Source organism: Mercenaria mercenaria, chromosome 1 (genome assembly GCF_021730395.1).
Source record: "Mercenaria mercenaria strain notata chromosome 1, MADL_Memer_1, whole genome shotgun sequence".
In the NCBI taxonomy this organism is placed as follows: domain Eukaryota; kingdom Metazoa; phylum Mollusca; class Bivalvia; order Venerida; family Veneridae; genus Mercenaria; species Mercenaria mercenaria.
The window spans coordinates 19,482,801-19,501,970 of record NC_069361.1 but is presented as its reverse complement, the minus strand read 5'-3'; the positions used below and the strand labels follow the sequence as shown (position 1 = coordinate 19,501,970).

The 19,170-nt window shown below is 34.5% G+C and overlaps 1 protein-coding gene across 4 annotated transcripts in view; it reads left to right on the top strand.

Moving 5' to 3' along the window:
* Positions 1-19,170, top strand: part of LOC123524136 (uncharacterized) — an 82,254-nt gene extending 63,084 nt beyond the window's left edge. For 3 of the 4 annotated variants that reach the window (XM_053541387.1, XM_053541384.1, XM_053541395.1), the window contains exons 12-13: positions 8,626-8,687; positions 14,183-19,170. In XM_053541387.1, the coding sequence (XP_053397362.1) occupies positions 8,626-8,687; positions 14,183-14,317 (197 nt within the window). In that variant the 3' untranslated portion in view covers positions 14,318-19,170. The remainder of the gene's footprint in view (positions 1-8,625; positions 8,688-14,182) is intronic. The other variant, XM_053541397.1, reaches the window with a different exon arrangement.

The following is a 19,170-nucleotide window of genomic DNA, read 5'->3' as shown; positions in this document are numbered from 1 at the left end:
ATAAAACTAGGTTGTAAATGAATTCACTTAACCAGTACCAATTAATTAATTAAATGAAAATTAGCTGTAATATTTTTTGTCACTGGATTTTTTTTTGTATTGGTACAAAGGAAAGTAGTTCTTGTTTTGATTTTTATTTATCACTGTTATTTTATTACTCAACTTTAATAAAGCCCACATGTTAGATGATTATATGTTGAAAACAATATTCATCTGTAGAGGAAATTTGACTGTATATGGGCAGAACAGGTTTGTTCTAGAAGGGATGTTTTTCAGCATTTTATGTATGACAAAAAGCAAGGGTCAAAGTTTGTGAACTGAAAATGCAAAAAGGCCTGCGTATAGCATGTTTTTTTTTACCAAATAATAAGATACATTCTTAAATATTTGTATTTTAGGACATTTAACTTCATTATATATAATATAGACACCCTTAACTGCACCCATTACTCCATCATTTAATGTTTCATATTGAACCTCATTGAACCCAGTACTTCAGACATTCTTAATTCCTAAGATTTTCAGTTAACAGACAGACATTTGGATCATTTTCTACACATCAATCATGATTTTTATATGGCCTAAGTCTTAGAGAATAAATCTAATAGAATTAACTCTGATGATTTCTAGTTCAGCATACTATAAATGTAGTCTAATTGTCTAATATAAATTGAACATTTTTCAACAACATTGATCAACAGTACTTGTAGTTTATGAAATGGCAGACATATTTCCTAGGCTACCCAGTTTTCCTGGATTCCTCAGCAGTATCAGCTTGTTTATATATTTCTCGCTGTCTGGGATTATCACCATGTTTCAACAGTACCCATGCAGTCAGTGTACCTAACCAGTGATCCACAGTTCTGTACCTGTACCAGTGTATTTTCTGAAAGTAGCTTACAACTTGCCCACATGAATCAGAGGTGGAGAATAATTGACTGTAGACATAATTATTGTCTTCTGTGAAATTGTTATTAAGATTGGGATTGGACTCGCATATTGGGCTTACAGGTGACATGTTTATGCCTACCTTCGAAGAAGGAGGGGTATATTGTTTTGCAGATGTCGGTCGGGCGTTCTGTCTGTCAGTATGTAGACCAAACGGTTTCCGGATGATAACTCAAGAACACTTGGGTCTAGGATCATGGAAGTTGATAGGGAAGTTGGTCCTGACAAGCAGATGACACCTACTGATTTTGAGGTCAAAAGTCAAGGTCGCATTGAATTGTTTCCAGATGAATACTCAAGAACGCTTGGGCCTAGGATCATGAAACCCAGCAGATGACACCTATTGATTTTGAGGTCAGTAGGCCAAAGGTCAAGGTCACAGTGACCCTGAACAGTTAAATGGTTTCCGGATGATAAGGGCCTAGGGTCATGAAACTTGATAGGGAGGTTGGTCATGACCAGCAGATGACCCCTATTGATTTTGAGGTGAGTAAGTCAAAGGTCAAGATCACAGTGACCTGGAACAGTTAAACGGATAACAGATGTTAACTAAAGAATGCTTGGGTGTAGGATCATGAAAGAGGTCAGTATGTCAAAGGTCAAGGTCACAGTAACCCAGAACAGTTACACAGTTTCCGGATGATAACTCAAGAACACTTGGCCCTAGGATCATGAAAGTTGATAGGGATATTGGTCATGACCAGCAGATGACCCCTATTGATTTTGAGGTAGTAAGTCAAAGGTCAAGGTCACATTGATGCGGAACAGTAGAACTTTTTTTGCCAAATAACTAGAGAATACTTTGGTTTAAGATCACATTTGATACAGAGGTCACTTATGACTGGTAAATGACCCATAATTATTGATTTGAGGTCAGTACGTCAAATGTCCAGTGCACTGTGACCAAATAATTTCTGTTCACTGTGCAGTTACTGAATGCATCAAGGGGGCATTTCGTGTTCTGTGAGCTCTTCTTCAAGAAACCAATAATAGTTTGTTTGCTTATGACGCAAAAGATCCAGTCTTCATACCTAAAAAGTATAAGATTACACAATAGTAGTATTGAACAGAAATGAAATGAAGAGTGAAATATGAGAGTTATATCACATCCAGAGATAATACGATTGACAAGATAAAAGAACATACAGGTAGAATATATATCACTTAGTTCATTTTGCTAAAATATATGTGATATTAATTCAGTGTCCTAGCTGATATATGTAAAATGTATGTGGCTTGAAATTTCTGATATCCATGAAGTACATCATACATTTCAGCCAGCCTGCTTACGTAGCTCAGTAGGGAGAGCACAGATCAATGGATTGTGGGGTCGAAAGTTTGATCCCCGGGCAAGGCATATGTTCTCTGTTATGATCTAATAAAAGACATTTTGACAGAAGTCATTTCATCTTCCACCTCTTATTCATGTGGAGAAGTTGGCAATAAAATTACTTGCAGAGGAGTAGTACTGGTACAGATTTTGCTGAACACTGGGTTGGTTAACTAAGTAAAATGCTGTTGAAAAACTGCTCTAAAGCCAAATCAAAAACAAAAAACATATGATACGTTTCTACAAATGTACTAAAATTTCAATGTTTTGGAGCTGTATTAACACTACAGATGCCTAGAAAATCTTTAATAAATCTTTTATATAATATGAAGGACATAAATATATAATTTCCTTATATACCAAGTACATCTGGAAATGCAACACTTGGTCTACAGTCAATATTTTTTTTAGCATGATAATTCACACTTCCTTGATTTTTGGGGAGTTTTGGTTTTTGATGATTTTACAATACAACAACACAAACCTCAAATATATATGTACAAGGAAAGTATGAAAAAATCGAGGAAAAAAATTGTGCATTTCTAGATGTACTGAGCATATAAATAAATGATGTATAGTGTAAACAGGTGCAGACAGCTTTTTTTATTGCAATGACATATTTTCTTGTTGGTCCATCGCCATTCCATAGATACTCTAAAAGGATGTTTGCCTTTACTGTCTATTGGTGTGTCTGAACAGCTGAATATATTTCCTGCATAGTTTTTCTACATTAAAAGATGTTTTAAATTAATCTTTTGGTGCAAAATATATGAGCCGTGCCATGGGAAAACCAACACAGTGGGTTTGCGACCAGCATGGATCCAGACCAGCCTGCGCATCCGCGCAGTCTGGTCAGGATCCATGCTGTTCACTTTTAAAGCCTATTGGAATTGGAGAAACTGTTAGCGAACAGCATGGATCCTGACCAGACTGCGCGGATGCGCAGGCTGGTCTGGATCCATGCTGGTCGCAAACCCACTATGTTGGTTTTCTCATGGCATGGCTCATATGTGTTTATGTCATAATAATGGATCATACCGTGATAAGGTTACTTTCTAGCAGCAAATAATGAGCTTGTCATATGATGTCGGTCAGCTTGGAAATAAATTATCCTTCAAGTATGGTGGACTGAAAGTGACATTCTGTTATAAAATATTACATTAACCTGTCGGATCTTGCAAGTTTTGCCTGTAGTTAAGTGATGTTATCATTGTGTCATTTATTCTGTAAATCTGTCATCAAGTGCTGCAAAATTAATGTGTTTGACGTCATGATATATTTTAGAGTGATGAAGACTGTCAGAATCCACCTTGTGTTAATTACAGTTAGATGTATATTATTTATGTGTCTTCACATCAAATAGGAACATTTTTCTGATTGTTATGATGATATTTGATGTTTTAACTTCGTTAACATCATGATTATTTGCTTTGTTTTAGTGTTGTTACTTTAGTTTAACTTAAAACATATAAAATTTGCATTTTCTTATCTAAAAAATGCCTGCAATCTTAAAAATCTGCAATGTCCAGAATTAAGGTTTTAAATCCGATGGTCCATTTTGACCTGAATTGAAAGTGTATCAATGATTAACCATCATATTAATTTTAACCTGGGATGTAAACTTCCAAAATATGAATATGTAACATTGATAATAAAAGATTATATAATTTTTATGGCATTTATTAACAAACAATTTATCTTTTTATTTTCTGTTGTTTTTTAAATTTTAACCATATTAAACAGAGAAAAATATATTCAGTGAAAAAATTAAAAAAATTTTTATCTTTCACTGATTATTTCACTGAAGCAGTACAATACTTTACTGAAAACAGGTAAATGAATGAAGATATTAACATACAATGTATGGAACATGATTAAACTATAAAATGAACAAGTCCAACACACTGTTCGACCAATTTTGAACCGTTGCATCCGTTTCACCAGGATATGGACAAAATAATTTTACCAAGGTGGACAAAATCACCTCTTAGAGGTTTTTTCTATTTAACAAAATTCTCACTTCATTCTGTTTGAAAAATCATTTTTTAGCTCATCTGATTTTTTGAAAAAAAATGATGAGTTATTGTCATCACTTGAGCGGTTGTCGGCGTCGGCGTCGGCGTCTGCGTCGGCGTTGCCTGGTTAAGTTTTATGTTTAGGTCAGCTTTTCTCCTAAACTATCAAAGCTATTGCTTTGAAACTTGGAATACTTGTTCACCATCATAAGCTGACCCTGTATAGCAAGAAACATAACTCCATCTTGCTTTTTGCAAGATTTATGGCCCCTTTTGTACTTAGAAAATATCAGATTTCTTGGTTAAGTTTTATGTTTAGGTCAACTTTTCTCCTAAACTATCAAAGCTATTGCTTTGAAACTTGGAATACTTGTTCACCATCATAAGCAGACCCTGTACATCAAGAAACATAACTCCATCTTGCTTTTTGCAAGATTTATGGCCCCTTTTGGACTTAATAAATCAGTTTTCTTGGTTAAGTTTTATGTTTAGGTCAGCTTTTATCCTAAACTATCAAAGCTATTGCTTTAAAACTTGCAACACTTGTTCACCATCATAAGTTGACCCTGTATAGCAAGAAACATAACTCTGTCCTGCTTTTTGCAAGATTTATGGCCCCTTTTGGACTTAGAAAATATCAGATTTCTTGGTTAAGTTTTATGTTTAGGTCAAGTTTTTCTCTTAAACTATCAAAGCTATTGCTTTGAAACTTGCAACACTTGTTCACCATCATAAGCTGACCCTGTACAGCAAGCAACATAACTCCATCCTGCTTTTTGCAATAATTATTGCCCCTTTTGGACTTAGAAAATCATTTTCTTGGTTGAGTATTATGTTTAAGTCAACTTTTCTCATAAACTATCAAAGCTATTGCTTTAAAACTTGCAACAGTTTTTCACCATCATAAGTGGACACTCTACATCAAGAAACATAACTCTATCCTGCTTTTTGCAAGAATGATGGCCCTTTTTAGACTTAGAAAATCATGGGTAGGACAATATTTCTATTACACAAAAAAAATCAGATGAGCGTCAGCACCCGCAAGGCGGTGCTCTTGTATTGTATTAACAATTATTTTAAATAACCGTTATTATATTATTATTTTTTTAGTTTTTACTCAACAAAATCAAATGTGGGAGGTTTTTTTCTGCCTTTGCAAAATTGAGTAGTGGGATTTTTGTATGGGGGGATTTTGTTTTGCATTTGATTTTACCTGATGTCATCAGTTTTTAGAATAGGTAGAGCTGTTGGACTCACCCATTTGCCGGCTTCCCGATTTGGTTAAGTTTTTGTATGTAAGCTGATGTCTCAGTAACCACTTGTGGGAATGAATTGAAACTGCACATACTTTTTCCCTGTGAAGAACTGACTTACATTGCATAGGTTCCATAACTCTGTTTTGCTTTTTTTTTTTACAAAATTTCTTTTTTTTGACTAAGCAATTTTTGGTTAAGTTTTTGCATGTATTTAGCTGGTATCTTAGTATCCGCTAATGTGAATTGATTGAAACTAAACACACTTGTTCCCTGTGATGGTCTGATAAGGGTTTGTTACAAAATTATGCCCCTTTTTACTTATATTTATTCAATTGACAATGCTGTTGAATAGTCGAGCGTTGCTGTCCTCTGACAGCTTTTGTCATTTCTGAAAAAAAAAACAGAATAGACACAAGCCAGACATAACTGAGCACAAAAACAGAAATCATCTGGCTTAACAATAAGTTAACCTTTAGATCAAATATAGGAGAAAACATATAAAGTGCTGAATGTCTTTCTTCAAGTATATACTCACTGGCTTTCAGGGAGTAAGATCTTTCTTTGATAATTAAACAAGAGGACCATGATGGTCCTGAATCGCTCACCTATCTCCACATGACCCAGTGTTCAACTGAGTATGACATCGTTATTTCTATTATTTGACATAGTGACCTAGTTTTTGAGCACATGTGACCTAGATATCATCAAGATAAAAAATTCTGACCAATTTTCATGAAGATCCATTGAAAAATATGGCCTCTAGAGAGGTCACAAGGTTTTTCTATTATTTGACCTAATGACCTAGTTTTTGAAGGCACGTGACCCACTTTTAAACTTGACCTAGATATCATCAAGGTGAACATTCTCACCAATTTTCATGAAGATCTCGTGAAAAATACGGCCTCTAGAGAGGTCACAAGGTTTTTCTATTTTTAGACCTACTGACCTAGTTTTTGACCCCACGTGACCCAGTTTCGAATCTGACTTAGATATCATCAAGATGAACATTCTCACCAATATTCATGAAGATCTCATGAAAAATATGGCCTCTAGAGAGGTCACAAGGTTTTTCTATTTTTTAGATCTACTGACCTAGTTTTTAACCCCACGTGACCCAGTTTCGAACTTGACTTAGATATCTTCAAGGTAAACATTCTGACCAATTTTCATGAAGATCCATTGAAAAATATCGCCTCTTGAGAGGTCACAAGGTTTTCCTATTTTTAGACCTACTGACCTAGTTTTTGACCGCACATGACCCAGTTTTGAACTTGACCTAGATATCATCAAGATGATCATTCTGACCAATTTTCATGAAGATCCATTGAGAAATATGGCCACTAGAGAGGTCACAAGGTTTTTCTATTTTTAGATCTACTGACCTAGTTTTTGACCCCACATGACCCAGTTTCGAACTTGACCTAGATATCATCAAGGTGAACATTTTGACTAATATTCATGAAGATCTCATGAAAAATATGGCCTCTAGAGAGGTCACAATGTTTTTCTATTTTTAGATCTACTGACCTAGTTTTTAACCCCACGTGACCCAGTTTCGAACTTGACCTAGATATCATCAAGATGAACATTCTGACCAATTTTCATGAAGATGCATTGAGAAATATGGCCTCTAGAGAGGTCACAAGGTTTTTCTATTTTTAGACCTAATGACCTAGTTTTTGACCCTACGTGACCCAGTTTCGAACTTGACCTAGATATCATCAAGATAAACATTCTGACCAATATTCATGAAGATCTCATGAAAAATATGGCCTCTAGAGAGGTCACAAGGTTTTTCTATTTTTAGACCTGCTGACCTAGTTTTTGACCCCACGTGACCCAGTTTCGAACTTGACCTAGATATCATCAAGGTGAACATTCTGACCAATTTTCATGAAGATCTTATGAAATATATGGCCTCTAGAGAGGTCACAAGGTTTTTCTATTTCTAGACCTACTGACCTAGTTTTTGATGGCTTGTGACCCAGTTTCGAAGTTGACCTAGATATCATCAAGATGAACGTTCTGACCAACTTTCATAAAGATTCCATGAAAAATGTGACCTCTAGATTGGTCACAAGCAAAAGTTTACGGACGCACGGACGGACGACAGACACCGCGGGATCACAAAAGCTCACCTTGTCACTTTGTGACAGGTGAGCTAAAAACTGGAGTGGATGCAGGTGTTTATTGCTGGCGCCATTGATTTGTCAAAAAACTGGCTTGGAATAAGATTCCGGGTAGGACCAGTTTCCAGACAAGTAAAGTGACTGCTTTATTTATGAAACAGTTCAACCATTCTACAAGGAAGCATTTTTCACAAATAAGAATTTACATGAAATTTTAAAATGATAATCACCAGTCTTCCTTTGCACAAGGGCATTTAGTTAGTACAGTTTTAACTTGCTGTGGTACCTTGTTGGTAGTTTAATCCATTTATGGTTATATCACAGGTTGCTTTTTAATTAATTAATTAATTAACCCTTTACTCCACGAATATGCCTTTCACCACCTCTTAATTTCAATGTATTAATTTTTTTTGTATGCAGGCCTGATGATTTTATGCTATTGCAATAAATATCTATATGAATTATGAACTACGTTTAAGACAAAAATTGAAAAATATCGAATTAAAGGGAGTAGACACTGTTGCATTCATTAGTGATTTTGGCAGTTTGGTGACCATTGATATGTACTGTTATGCCATGAGAGAATAGCAAATATTATATCCGGAAACTGGTTCCAAACCAGTATTTGTGACATTTAAATTCTGGAAGAACAGCTTAGTCCTATCACCATATCTTTCAGTCCTGTCCATTAACCTTTAGCCTGCTGGCGATGAGTTATTCTGCCTTTGCGACCAGTGCAGACCAAGATTAGCCTGCACATCCGTGCAGGCTAATCATGGTCTGCACTGTTCGCTATTCAGTCAGTAAATTTTAAGTGAACACCCCTTCTAATAATAAATGGTATTGCCCAAATTGAATGATAAACCAATCCATTATAGAAATTTAGCAGGGTAAAGGTTAATGGTATAAGAGAAAAAATTCAGTTTTATTTGAATATTTTTATTTAGAACTGATACCTTCCCGAGAGAAAGAGAGAAGAGCGTCCGAGGCACGTGTTGCCTCTATGCAGGTATCTTCCAACAGTTGTCACCATAGTTACCATAGATATATATACATGTATTCCAGATCTCCTAACATGGATGTACTACATTAACAGCATGATAGTTAAAATATGCACTGTCTCATTTTCCTACGTTTTTCCAAAGAGCTATAAAAATAAATAGATTGGCAACTTGAAAGGCATATAGAGCAGATCTCGCCAATCCCCGTGACAAAAAAACGAGATTTCGTTACCGGAAGTGGTGCTTTCTCCACGCGCCATTTTGTATGCGAAAGCAATTATTCATCGGTAAAATAATTATCACCGTATGACCATGCTTCTTTCGATGGCAAAAAACGTGTACTTCGTGTCTTAAGACCATTTCAAATTAAACTAATTTTGTTTTTAGAAGCCATCATGTATTTTAAATGTAGTTTTAAAGGTACAAATTGTAACTCCATGCTCGCCAATGTTTGTTTTAAGTAAGATAACGCCGAATCACGCTCTGACACGAGCTCACGCGAGATTACAGCCAGTTGCCATTCTGTGTATTTTATAGTTCTTTGGTTTTTCCTTGCCTTTTTTTTATTTTAACTCATTGAAAGGGCAGTCACTCAATAATAATTAAGATTTTGTACAAAACTACTTACGCCCCTTGGATATGAAATTATTCAGTGGTTTATTATAGTCTTTTATAGACTTTAAAAGTTCGGGTCATTTAAGATAACTTTAGTTGTTTTCTTAACAGTAGAATATAAATTGGACATTTACTGATTTAGGAAGTAGAAATTTCTCAAAATTCATTAGATTTTTATATTTATGTTATAATAATACTTTTAAACTAGAAGTGAATTATGCATGCCCTATGATATACCATTAAAACAAATGAATGTTCTGCATGCTAATATTGTGAAGATCTGCTTGATTATTGTGTTTTCACCATGGAAGAATAATGTGACTTTCGTCTTCACTGGCTGCTTGTATGTTTAGTGCAAACACACACACACACACACACACACAAAAGGTTTGTAAGAAGTACCAAACAAGGACTATTGGACTAACAATCACCCTATTTGTTCCATTGAAGATTATTACATTCATTTAGCTTGAACAGCAGAAAGGAAAGGCATTTAGTTATAGTGCGTTTTATTCAACCTGGCGGGGCTGGGCGCAAATAATGGAAATCTCAAAAAACGAGCAAAATAGGTAGGGCAATATTATTGGTTAATTCCGTAATCTTCGGTAACCAACAACTAAATTCAACGCTACATTGGTTACATATACTGCATACCCTGCACAATAATGTAGTGGACCGTCGCGAAACCACGCCCCCCGGGTCAAATAAAATGCACTATACAATAACACTGCTTAGTGTTAACATGCCACTGTTTTGATGGTGCCCACATGTAGTCTTAGGGTAAATAATCCTTAGATGACATAGCAGTTGTTTTCTCTGCAACAGAAATATGAGCTTGGTAAAAAAGTTGTAAGCAAATGAATAGAAAAAAGAAATGATTCAGTAGTATTTTATTGGAGTTGATGTAAAATGAAAGAGAGAATATGACTGGCAAGGTAGCCTCGAGTCATTAGCACAGTTTATGGATTTGCCAGTTATATTCTGTTATTCATTTCACATAAACTCTGAAATAATTGAAATATTTCTTAAGTACACACTTCAAAGTTATGCAAGGTTTTTTGAATGATGAATTATTGATATTAAGAAAACACAGCCTACTGTGTTCCACTTGTGATCATGAATAAGTGCCAGCTTACATAGCTTTAGTTACAGTTTAAATGAGCAGCACCATGAGAAAACCAACATAGTACATTTGCGACCAGCATGGATTCAGACCAGCCTGTGCATCCGGGCAGTCTGGTCAGGATCCATGCTGTTCGCTTTCAAAGCCTATTGCATTTAGAAAAACCGTTAGCCAACAACATGGATCCTGACCAGACTGCGTGGATGCGCAGGCTGGTCTGGATCCATGCTGGTTGCAAATGTGCTATATTGGTTTTCTCATGGCACGGCTCAAATAATTTGCTAAAGTGGTAGGATTTACAGAAGAAAATATGGCCTCTGAATTTAGAAATTTTGAAAGTTGATGACAGCATGTTACAAAAAGCATGGAAATCCTGCTTTAACAACAGTTACTGCATAAATTGTTGAGGTAGTGGACATTTCTTACTGTGTATATTTCTCGTCATTTTATGAACAAACACACCAACATTTGGACTTTCATCATCATGATTTGTTTATAAGGAATCAGTCAATCTGACTAAAGTACTTGATCTTCTAAACGAAGATCTGAGAACGACCCATTCACATTCGTCTTCTGTATATTTTGGATTTCCAGTATAGCTATTTTTATTTTATCCAATCAGACGACTTGTTCGAATGTCAAAGAGTAAGAAAAATGTGCAGTCATTCTAGGGCTCGAACTAGGGACCCCTCGCTTACAAAGCAAGTGGCCTACCGACTGAGCTAGCCGGCTATCTGATACATTACGACATAAGAATTGTAAATATCAAAAGTCAAGGCTACAGGTAGATTTGCAAGATGTTGTAAGTTAGGCTCTGATTGGCTAGCGAAAGGGTCGTCAGAACGAGGCTATGAATAGGCCGTTCTCAGATCCTATGCGTAGCGTAATAGGAGATGTACTTCAGTCAGATTGAGGAATCAGTTTTCATAAAGTAATTTTCATGTTTGTCTTGCCCACTTTTAGTGGAAGAGAGACTAAGTGATGCAAGTTCCAGAGGTGGTGACGCGACGGCGTCAACAATTGAGAATAATTCAAAAACTGTTACATATATTGTTTTGAAACCATGTAGGATGGTTCAGAAACTCATTTTACACCCCCCCCTCCTCCCCTGGTGTGTCCTGGCCCCCTAGTGACCTTGAAGAAATTAGCATTTTTTTCGATTTTTTTACGCCTTTGAAAGTTCGCAAAAATGACAAAAGCCATTTTAATTTGTTGCCTTTGAAAATTTACAAAAATGACAATTTCTGGAAAAACTGTTAAAAATATAATGTGTCAGTGTTAAATCCCCTAGCATGAGTCCATTTGCCCTTGGGTGAGACACTTTTTGGTGTTGGCCTTGTTCAGAAGTTGTAATGCTTCTAAATATGACTAATGGTAAAATATTTTGTGATTGAGGGCTCCCTTCAAATGAATATTTATGAGAAATGTTCAGTTTCTGGTGTTTTTTGACTATGTTTTTTTGCATACAAAATGAACTCAATTTACATGCTTAATAATATGACATTTGTTAAATCAGAAATCACAGTAACAGAAGCAAGTTATTTTATATACTGTCATTTACTTTAGAAATTTCCAAATGAGGGGCAATTTTCTTAGATAAATCCAACATATTTATTATCATTTTTAGCTCATCTGATTTTTTGAAAAAAAATGATGAGTTATTGTCATCACTTGAGCGGTTGTCGGCGTCGGCGTCGGCGTCGGCGTCTGCGTCGGCGTTGCCTGGTTAAGTTTTATGTTTAGGTCAGCTTTTCTCCTAAACTATCAAAGCTATTGCTTTGAAACTTGGAATACTTGTTCACCATCATAAGCTGACCCTGTATAGCAAGAAACATAACTCCATCTTGCTTTTTGCAAGATTTATGGCCCCTTTTGTACTTAGAAAATATCAGATTTCTTGGTTAAGTTTTATGTTTAGGTCAACTTTTCTCCTAAACTATCAAAGCTATTGCTTTGAAACTTGGAATACTTGTTCACCATCATAAGCAGACCCTGTACGTCAAGAATCATAACTCCATCTTGCTTTTTGCAAGATTTATTGCCCCTTTTGGACTTAGAAAATCAGTTTTTCTTGGTTAAGTTTTATGTTTAGGTCAGCTTTTATCCTAAACTATCAAAGCTATTGCTTTAAAACTTGCAACACTTGTTTACCATCATAAGTTGACCCTGTATAGCAAGAAACATAACTCCGTCCTGCTTTTTGCAAGATTTATGGCCCCTTTTTGACTTAGAAAATATCAGATTTCTTGGTTAAGTTTTATGTTTAGGTCAACTTTTTCTCTTAAACTATCAAAGCTATTGCTTTGAAACTTGCAACACTTGTTCACCATCATAAGCTGACCCTGTACAGCAAGCAACATAACTCCATCCTGCTTTTTGCAATAATTATTGCCCCTTTTGGGCTTAGAAAATCATTTTCTTGGTTGAGTATTATGTTTAAGTCAACTTTTCTCATAAACTATTAAAGCTATTGCTTTAAAACTTGCAACAGTTTTTCACCATCATAAGTGGACACTGTACATCAAGAAACATAACTCTATCCTGCTTTTTGCAAGAATGATGGCCCTTTTTAGACTTAGAAAATCATGGGTAGGACAATATTTCTATTACACAAAAAAAATCAGATGAGCGTCAGCACCCGCAAGGCGGTGCTCTTGTTTATATAATTGATTTAGAAACAGATAAACTAAATGCATTGTTAACTATGAAATCTGGTGTGTTAATTTCTATCACTAGCTAAAATTGTTTGGTACATTTTGCAAACTTAAATACACCAAAATTACAGAAAAAATATTGTGAAGTTCTGTTGAAATGCTTCAGTAGTTGAATCTGTATGTTATTTATTTGGGAAAAAGTCATTTTTCTGAGAAATATGTCTTTGATGTTCATTTTTCTTGGATGCTTGTTCAAATTATTGATCTTGCAGCATTATTTCTAAAAGCAGCCCAGTTTTTTTACAAGAAAAGAAAAGATCAGAATATTGAGAGAAGTACCAGAAAGTACAGGTATATGGAATTTAAACTTGCTGAACCTTTTGGTTCAGTGCACTGCAAATCATTGAGTGATAAGAAATATAGTCTTGCAGATGGCTTATAAAATTTCATTTGAGAATAATGTTATTATAATATTTATACCATTAATCTTTTCTGTTATCTATATTGTCTTACAGACTACGATATAATCGCTCAAGTGCATACTGTTTAGTTTAAATCCGATTAAAAAGTTCTTTAAGATCGGTCTCGAGTGAAATGAACTAGTTCACTTATTTTTTTTTAAATTCAGTATCGGTATGAATCCCAAACCATCATTCTGTTCTTATTTCATTAAGCCCATAATGAGAGTTAGTTTGGTAGATTATAGAATAAGACCACTAGGTGATATAAATGGAAAAGTATGGCGGCCCAGTCTGAGTTTCTTTCAGCCAGATGCAGTTTATAAAACGTTTTAGATAATAGTAGTTAGTTAGACTCAAAAGAATGCTAATTCTTAAAGCCTCACATGAATATGCATGTTTCTGTGGTTTCTACTATTTCACCATTCTACATTTTTAGTGAAAAAAAAAGTAATAAAATCTGTATGAAGATCTTTGAAAGCATTGAATGCAAACCAAGCAAATTAATAGCAGGTGCAGTTTGATCGAGTATGTTCATCGAAGGTAATGAAATGTTCAATGCCACTCACGATCCCTAGAAACTGATCATGTTATTAATAAGTACCTTTGGCCTAGCTTCTAGATATATAATGTTAAATATTGTACTCTTATAGGAAGACGCTAAGCAGAGGAAAAAAGATTTAGAGCAGATTTTAGATGAACATGAAGAATTAGTGAAGACAATTGTACGTCAGTCTAGCCACGACTCCAGCCACGAAACATTCCAGTCGGATCAAAGAGATCAATGATTGGTCGACGACTAACTCATCTGGCAACCTTTCAGCAAAATCATCGTCAGTGTCTTGACCTGGATCATGCAGCATTTTCGTTTAAAGCTGTAAAAATCATGTTTTATTTAATTAATATGAGTCGTGCCATGGGAAAACCAACATAGTGGGTTTGCGACCAGCATGGATCCAGACCAGCCTGCGCATCCGCGCAGTCTGGTCAGGATCCATGCTGTTCGCTTTTAAAGCCTATTGGAATTGGAGAAACTGTTAGCGAACCCACTATGTTGGTTTTCTCATGGCACGGCTCATATTGACTTTCATACACTTTCGAAGAAGTTTGTAAGAAGGTTTGATTAACAATTATGTCAAGTTGTCATTTATATACAAAATGTCATAGATACCGGTACATAGAAATATAAATGTGATAGTGCATGAAATGGAAACTTATTCAAATATTTATATGTAACAGCTATAACAGACTTTAGAATAAGTGTGCTTCTACTTGTACATTCCTGTTTCATTTCATTAGTTAATGTATTTTATATATACTGTTCTTGTAAAATGCATTCATGAATAATGTATGGCTAAATTTAAGTTAAGATCTGCATGGTACATTTCTTTTGCAAAGATAATAGGTTCTGGTATATTAGGGGTATATGCAATATTTCAAAACATTTCTCTTCAGATAGAGCTTGGTGAAACCCTGAAACATTAACTGTGAAAATCCATCAGTCTAAGGTTTGATATTGTAATAAGTGTTTTTGTTATTTACTTGATTAATATACTTTTTAACATCTGCGTTACTTCTAAAAGGTCATAGATGTTTCCATGGTAATTAAGACCTATTTATGTATGACTGCTGGAAACTGAGTTCAGGTAGCTCGACAGATTTCACTGAGCCCCATGAGATCAAGCAAATGAAGTTAGACCATTTATATTAATATGGCTCTTGAAGTAGAGAGGTTTTGCACATAGTCGGGCAGCCAGTGCACATACCATTTTGTAGACTATTTGAATTCTGATCAATACCTGGAGAAAGCTTGGTTCTCACAGCGACCAAACTTGATAGGATGATTGCCTGTAGTGAGTAGATGAACTCCACTGGGTTGTAGGTCAGTAGGTAAATTGTCAATGTCGCAGTGACCTTGAGACTGAAAACGTTCTTCCTCTAATAACTAAAAAAACACTGGTCTTCAGTCATCAGAGATCTCAAGATGATTGCCTGTGATCGATAGATGACCTTTATCATTTTGAGGGTCAGTAGGTCAAAGGTCAAGATCAGAGTGATCTTGAGACTGAAAACAGTTTCTGCAACGCTTTGTCAATCTTGGTAGATGGTTGCAGGTAGTTGATAGATGACTGTTGTTTTTGAGGTCATTTGGCCAAAGGTCAAGGTCAGAGCAAACAAAATTATACATCCATTTGCCTCTGGCAGGCCATCATGTAAACAGGTCTAGTTTAACATTTGAATTTGAATTCAGACTATAGTTTGTCTTTATGTGTATAATTATCCAATTTGTTAATGATTTATCTACCATCTAAGATAATGCCCACATAAGAAAGAATGGGGATGTTGTCATACCCTAAGCTGCTCCATTTCTTTGGAGATAACTGTATCTTCACATTTACTGTAAGATTTCCATAATTTTCCTGTGTCAGGAAGCACTGTCTGATTATATACCCTTTGTGTGAGTCGCATACAAAGCGATTCTTCTATGATCTAAATAGTCATATATTTTGTGTTCTAAGAATATATGCTAGAGACAACATGGTTTGAGGTGGGAGGTAGGTGAGGGAGTATATATTGAGCGTAGTACAGTGTGTGCACTTGAAAGCCACTTGTCAAAATCAAAAAGAATCTGTAAATGCATGGCACCTGAATTTTGTTCGAAATATCTGTTTTTGCATTTTTATTCACATTTAATAGATTAAATATTTATCATTGGCTTAGCAAAGGGTTTTACTTAAGTAATATTAGTATGTGAAGACAATGAAATAGTCTCTTGCAGAAGTAGAACCATCCTACCCCCTTCATTGTACAGTGAGCATGTAATAATTGTGAATCTTCCGTTTGGAAAATAACCTGTATGCATGGTTGTTCTGGAGTATCAAATTTCAGACGGTTAGGTTATTGAATAGCTTGCTGGTCAGTAGTGAAAACTATTGCCCAATATCAGAAGGACCTAAGACTAAGAGTTCTGATTATTGACTGGCAAGTCATACAATATGTATTTTATTACATGACATCAAAACTTAATTTTCGCTGTTTTAATTAAAAAAAATTTGAGTTGTAAGCCCAGTAAACATGTGTTGAATAGAGACTGGTCACTATTACTAACTATGGCCAGGCTGATAGTATATAAGGAGTCCTGTAAAAAATGTATATTTTGGCCTGTTGTGGAAGATTTCTTGATATTTGAATAATTACGCTGTTGTAATCAAGTCGACTATGATTCTTCCTTTTGTACAAATTAAAATGCTTTACTTCTTGTTTCGACATGTCATTATAAGTTACATTAGAACAGCAACATGCATTTCTGTAAAATGTTTTACATGCTTTTTCATTGAGAAAAGTGGTCTTATTTTATATAAGGAAACAGCCATTTAAAATTTACACTGATTTTACAATTTTGGAGATATAGAATATATTGCATTTATCATCTGTATAAAGCATTTATGTGTGTCTGTGATATGTATGAAACTTTTTAATTGCATTCATTGAAGCTTTCTTGAACTACTTTTCATTTAAAATTTTGTATTATAGAATAATAGGTTTGATTGAATGACATGTTAACTGTTACTGAAAAATATACCATGCTGTGAAAACATTTTCATGGTTTCACTGAAAATTGATTATTCCTGGGATATGAATTTGTGGGTTCTTTTACCAAGATTAATGAATGGGACTTTAACTTGTTGATTAGGATTTAATTTGGTGGATAAATGCAACCATGGAATCCACGAGATATGAATTATATTCTAAAAGTTTCAATGTAGGATCATGGGGAATTTTGAGTATTTTATAATACTTAATTAGATGAGTTTATTGTCTTTTATATCAAAATATGCAATTTCTGCATATGTTTTGCTGCAACAGATTTATTTCAGATATGTTTTGACTAACACTGAAGTTAAAATGAAAGTTTGATGCACAGACTTCCACACCTGAAAAAAAGTTACATGTATGTGGTATTGGTTTGCATTTAGTGGGAGAAACGCTCCTCACATTAAAGGGCATATCAAACCTGTCAACAAGGTAGTATTTATAAACATAAAGGGTGTTAATTGTATTGTATAGTCAGGTATCAGAAGAATCAGTATTTATGTGCTTTGTGGATGAATGTAGATATACTAGACTTATTTTATCATTGTTTTCTCATCTGACAGGACTGGTGACTTCCCTGTTGTGCCTTAGCATTTTACATTTTTCAGAAAAAGTGTTGTTTATAAATAGTTATGTTAATATGTAATTGAAGTATGTTGGTTTTTGAACAACACAGAGTAAGGAATGTAAATATTCATTTGTTTGTGTTCTTGTTTTGTTTGTTTTGACTGTAGTGAAAGAATGTCTGTTAAAGATGTCTGTATAGAACCTTTTTCATTGTAACTTGACATTATTTCATCAAGAAATGAAGATTTGTGAATTTTGTGAATGAAAAACAAAAGGGTATTATGTCTGTTGAAGTTAAGAAATATACACACATTCTATAAATACCATGATTATACTTAATGCTTTTCTGTTTTATGCCAAGAATCTGATGATAATTGTTTTTCTTGCAAGCCTTTCATATCTGCCTGTCTGTATCGAGACTAACGTAACTTTAACGTCATAACAATCAGTGTATACAAAGACCAACGTCATAGTAGATTATTGGGTAAGTTTTTTTTCCAAGAGTTCCCGAAGGAGATATCAGGAATTGATAATGAAGCTGTTAGATTATATGATAAAAACTGAATTTATATAGTTATCTTGTGCAGATACGTATGTATCAATGTAGTTCATTACAACAATGACATAAATATCTATCAATTTACGTCCTTGATTACAATAATTGATGCATTATAGAGTTCTTTAGCTGCTGTATTTCCCTCCGTATGAAATGTAACCCTCAGTATGTTCATAGATCTCTTTCTAATACATGTTTAATGATTGTTGAAGGCATCGGAATTTGTATTTGATAAGTATAAATGTACACATTTTCTGACTTCATTTTGTGTTCATATTGCACTGTCCAGTAGAAGTCTTTTGTTTTGCTTAATATTTAAAACAAACACACATTTTGTACAGTTGTTAAGTTTACTCATGATTTTAGAGATTACTGCCATAAAACTTGTAAACAAAATTATTAAACAAATTATAAAAGATAAAATATGCACAATTTTAATGGTAATATTCAGTGATAAGTTAATTGCAACATTAACAATTTATAATCTCTAAATGGCTGCTGCAGCATTTGAAAGCTTTTGTTGGAAAAAGCATTTTGATGACTTTTAAACAAATCTACATCATAAGTAAGGTACAAATCAATATCTAATTCAACAACTCTACTAGCAAGCATATTTATAGAGTTAATAGACTGATATTACTGAATTTAGTGGACCCACTATGATAGACCTGTCTTATCATTCAGTTGAAAACAAAATTAATCTAATAAGTAAACCCAGTTACAAGTCTGGTTTGCATAAAATTTGTACCAATTAGGCCAGTAGGTTTTTTTTCTAATGGCAAATGCATTTTGTTACCAGAAGAATTGTATTGTTAAGAGTTGAACATTGAAGTCACTGAGAAGAAGAAATGTGTATGTTGATCATCACCATAAACTAATAACTAAATCTATTTAATATTTTCAAATAAAACATGTGTTACAACA